This window comes from Pygoscelis adeliae, unplaced genomic scaffold, assembly GCF_000699105.1.
Source record: "Pygoscelis adeliae isolate BGI_AS28 unplaced genomic scaffold, ASM69910v1 Scaffold6, whole genome shotgun sequence".
Lineage (NCBI taxonomy): Eukaryota > Metazoa > Chordata > Aves > Sphenisciformes > Spheniscidae > Pygoscelis > Pygoscelis adeliae.
In genome coordinates this window covers 4,630,267-4,635,035 of record NW_008825075.1, presented here as the reverse complement: position 1 = coordinate 4,635,035, position 4,769 = coordinate 4,630,267, and the positions used below count along the sequence as shown (strand labels likewise).

General features: G+C 42.3%; 1 protein-coding gene across 1 annotated transcript in view; it reads right to left on the bottom strand.

Annotated features, from left to right (window-relative positions):
- Positions 1-2,799: 2,799 nt before the first annotated feature.
- The window catches only part of CDH6 (cadherin 6, type 2, K-cadherin (fetal kidney)), a 49,028-nt gene continuing 47,058 nt past the window's right edge, over positions 2,800-4,769 (bottom strand). The window contains exon 11 of the mRNA XM_009326680.1: positions 2,800-3,300. Coding sequence (XP_009324955.1) covers positions 2,810-3,300 — 491 coding nt within the window. The 3' untranslated portion in view covers positions 2,800-2,809. The remainder of the gene's footprint in view (positions 3,301-4,769) is intronic.

The following is a 4,769-nucleotide window of genomic DNA, read 5'->3' as shown; positions in this document are numbered from 1 at the left end:
CCTCTTCCCTGTGAGCTAGGGATGGCTCACAGGGCTAAATATGTGTGCAGTTTCACATCCACCTCTGCCATTCCCTCCACGCACAAAATTGTTTCCTTGGGGCCTGAGGAGGGGAAGGGACAGTTCGCTGGCTCGTTTTGGGCATCCAACTGGACTCTAAGCTTGAGGTGATTTGCTCGAGGCAACCCCACGCCGTGAAGGGTGAGACAGAGGTGTGTGTTAGGGAGCCATTCGGAAGAGTCCTCTGAAGGGTACGCTGCCTCCACTGACCGTGTGAGGAGAGCAGCCCGAAGTGAGGGACCTGTGGCAGGTGGTGCTGAGCATCTGCTGCTCCTCCATGTATCTGAAATCCAGATGGTCCCTCCTGTGTGCTATAGCCAGGTTTCAGACAGGTTGCCTCCTGGATGCTCCGATTTCAAGGAAGCCGTGAAGGGCTAGACTTTCAAAGGCTTTTATCATCTTAAATTACTGAGGGACCCTCAGGAGGACATAATAAGGGCCTAGTCATGCCATTTTCATTGTGACATGGCTCAGCCCCCCTAAGTGATGGATTTGGGCACCTTGCTTTGCTGGACTGAAGCACCATGAGAGGTCTCCATCAGCGAGACTGGGGGCTCAGGACCCTTTGAAACTCTGGGGTTGTCCACTCTGAAAACCTGTCTAATCTATCATGCTGGGCATCTGCAAGCCATTAGCTGCCTTAGCAGCATAGCTGGCTCATCCTCTTTGCTGCAAGTCAGTTCACAAAACCTGAAATTATGTCGTCATGCTTGTAAAAGTCTAATATTAGGGAATCTTACTGCTCTCTTTACTTAACTCTCTAGGAGTAATGAATTCCAGGGATTAATTTTTAATCCCTTTTAATTTTCTGTTTATTAACTTTTTTTCTCTTCTCTCTTTATTTTTAGAGTAAATTGGAGCTGTTGTTTAGTTTTCAAACTGATCCACTTAAGATTCAGGGGAGAGGGAAAATAGATCCATGCCTGTAATTCTGGTATTAAATACAGTTTCAAAACGAAATAAATGAGATTAGTTATGTATGAGGTATATTAAAAAAAAAAATAAATCCTTCTTTCCTTGGCACAGTGCCATGGGCTGCGTCCCTGCTTTGGGACACAAGGTGGCTTTTAGTTCCTGGAATTGGATATGTCCCATGGCAGCCCCTTAGGGTTTTCTCCAGATAGCCTCTCCTAGATGGCTGGATTTGAAAAGCAGCAACCGCATGTGTTTGACAAACCAACAGAAATACTGAGTGGTGCACAAGCTGTAAAGGAAATTATTTTGGCCTGAGACTATGGCATCTTCCCCTGCCCCACCCCTGGACAAAAATTACTTAGCTTGGCAAAGCAGATAAACACATACAGAGACTTGTGATTAAAATATTACCTTTTGGTGAAGTCTTTAACAACCCTGGCTGAGTAGTTTATTTAAAAAAATTAGTTCTAGTTATAAACTCTACTTTTCAGGCCACTGGAATGACAATTGATTCTTGCTTACTTGTGCATTCAGGGCTTGAATCTGGAGTTAAAAAAAAAAAAAACCAAAAAATCCCCCAACCACCCAAAAGCATGAGAAATTAATTCCTCTGGCAGAATACCAGCGTTTTCCATCTCTAAAGCATTTTCCAAATGACTTATATAATTCTTGCAACATCCTGATGAGGTAGGCATTATTTCCCCACTTTACAGATAGCAAAACTGGGCAGCGAGTCAGTCGGGAAGCCACCCTGGGCATCCAGGCAGGGAAGGTCAGGACAGAAAAAAGCACTCTTTGCTCCTGTTGCCCCAACGTGCGGCAGTCACCTTGAGGCTACTGCTCCCCTCCTGCACATGAGAACAGGCAGAAGTAGATGGATATGTAAAGCCTGACTCCCACCTCCCCAGTGCAGTGGCCATCACTGAACTGATGTGCAGGTGGAGGCCGACTGAAGAAGTACAAGGAAAAGCACGGTTATGATCTGCTCCTTCCTCCAAGTCATGATCTAATCTGGAGTTGGATTAGATGACTTTCCCCATATCACAAGGCAAGTCTGGGTTAGAACTGGGAAACCATCTAAGAATTAGATATTGGGGCTACTGACCGCACACACATGCACGCACGCACATCTCTCCAGCAATGCTAGGTCAGAAGAATATATACATAGCAGTCAATGAACTATATATATGTGTGTGTTAGTATGATCAGTGCATTGGGGGCAATGGCGAGTTCTAGAAAAACACTTAGGTTTAAATGACCATTAGGCCTTTCTACCCTCCTCATGAGTAAAATGCATGTTTGATGTTTTTTCTCAGCTTACTCTACTTGTATAATAAACCTTCATTCCATCACCACTACTTTTGACTATAATACATAGGGTGAACTAGGGTACCTCATTACATTGGGATGTGCAATACACAATTGACAGAGCAGTCGTCTGAGCTGAATAGTCTGAATACAGGTAAAAAGAGCAAGTGATCTTAAACAGTAATATACTCCAATTTACAATATAAGCAGAACAAGTAAAAATATTGCTCCCCATCTGATCCTTTTTTTCCCCTCCACTACTGCTGTGCCTGTAAGATTGGCTTGGTAAACTGGGTGCACTAAAAAATAAGAATTTTGCCTCTTGGAAGCTCATAAAATGATACTAGAAAAAGTTTTCTGATGGCAGATCCACACAGACTGCAGTCATTAGACAATTTGAACGGGTAAAACAGAGAACCCTTTCACACAGCTGTGGAGAAATAGAAAGAAATAGCCAATTCACATACCTCAATGCTGTTTCTGAAAATGAGGAAGGGAAAAAAAAAAGAAAAAAAAAGGCAACATATTAAGAGTCTTTGTCACTGTCCATTGCGCCATACATATCTGCCAGCTTTTTAAACCGAGGTCCCCAGTCACTGAGGTAATCGTAGTCCTGATCTCCGTCCGTAGTCACCGACTCCAAGGAGCTGAGGGACTCAGCCACAGAACCATTACCTTCATACGCGTAGGTTGCTAACGAGTCATACGGGGGTGCCGTTGGATCTGTATCATTTTCCTTTAACCTCTGGTTAATGAAATCTCTGACATCCGTGTTATCTCGCGCTGTTGCAGTCCGCCGTGGCATAAAAAGTGTTTCCGGCACAATGTCTCTGCGTAACTTATTATCGTCTATGGCTTCAGGATTCCTCAGCGTGCCGATATCAAATGCCTGGGTGTCTTCCTCTCCACCACCTTCATCATTATAACTGACAATGTTGTCTCTGATGTCTTCTTTGGAAATAATCAAAGGCTCTTTTTTCCGCTGCCGTCTCAGTGCTGCAAACAGCACCACTGTAACTGGAAGCAAAAATAACAGGGGAAGGGAAAGGGAAAGGTTAATCCCTAACTCCATTAAAACCCAGAAGAAATGCTGTGCCTCTGCTCGAATTCAAAGTTTTAAAAGATGTTTTGCAAAACTGCAGATGCGCACGTCAGGTTTTCAAACTGTGCTTGCTCTGCCTCTGAGTACCTTGGGAGATGAAATGGCATGGATATGCACTAGAAGAAAGGAGATGTCAAGCTTGTATGAAGTCAAGTGGAGTATCTTTTTGTCAGTAGGCACATTTTTACCCAGAGCCATATAGCAATTTTGTTGCCTTGAGAACAGAACTAGTTTTATGAGAGTTGGGAAGGGTGCAAAATAACTAACGTCAAGTGTTATTCACCTTGACCCCCTGAGATGAAATGCAACTTGCACTGTGGACAAGGCTAGTATGTACTGGGCTATGACAATAGGTTAGCAAAGCTGCATTTCAAGATAAGTAAATCTACCCTCTGGAAAAAAGGAATTGGAATACAGAGTGGATTTTCAGCCAGCACAAAGTCCAAGTTTTATTAACTTCCCTGGCATGTTTTTACAATGTACATCACCTTAAAAAAGTACATGGTTTAAATCTTAGACTGATGAGATATGGTAATGGTATTATTTAATCTGCCAAAGGCATGAGATTTCTCAAACAGATAACTTTATGCCTTTCATTCTAAAGTAAGTGTGTGTATGTGTGTGTGTATTTCATTTATTTGGAGGGCAGGAACCCTTTCTAAGGCCCTGATCAAAATCTAAATATTTTTACTCAGTAATGATCGCTGGTACTGTTGAAGTGGGCATAGGGGGTGGGAGGGGATATGTTCAACACATTATTTCCTTTAGAAGCTAATTTCAGATTTCTTAGCTGGATACTACCTTAAGATGGTAAATGGCTGAATATTTACAAATTATTGTAAATAGCAGCAGCAAGGAGCCGGGATGTATTACTAATGTCACTGTTGCTTTCATAGTCTGAGGACCACGATGCCCAGTATTTCAGCTCTGCTGCACGAACTCAGAAAAGACACATTTTGCTGACTTTATAGTTCTTTCACAATAAAGCAAAGCAAATCAGAAAATGCCTAAACTCATTGATATGAGATGATAAGGTGGTTCAAAATTATTTTTTATGTCAGCTGTGTTTCTAAAATGGTGTGTGAGTCAAAGCACGGTAACTGTTAAAAAGCTTTTTTTTCTTTTTGCAGTCTCTTCCTCATTTGTAACCCTGTTAAGGGCAACACCAAGGACCAAGGACATCCCCAAAACAAAATTTTAACCCATTGAAACATGTCTTTCTTAGCTTCCTTCAACAGACAAAAAGCTGATTTTTTTTTCAAAAATCCCCTGCAGGATTGCTTAGAGCAAGACACTATCTGTAGGTGTGCTCAAGCATGTTGTGGAGTAGTCTCATACTCTTTCTCTCCATTGACTATAAAGGGATCCCAAGAAGATAGGATAA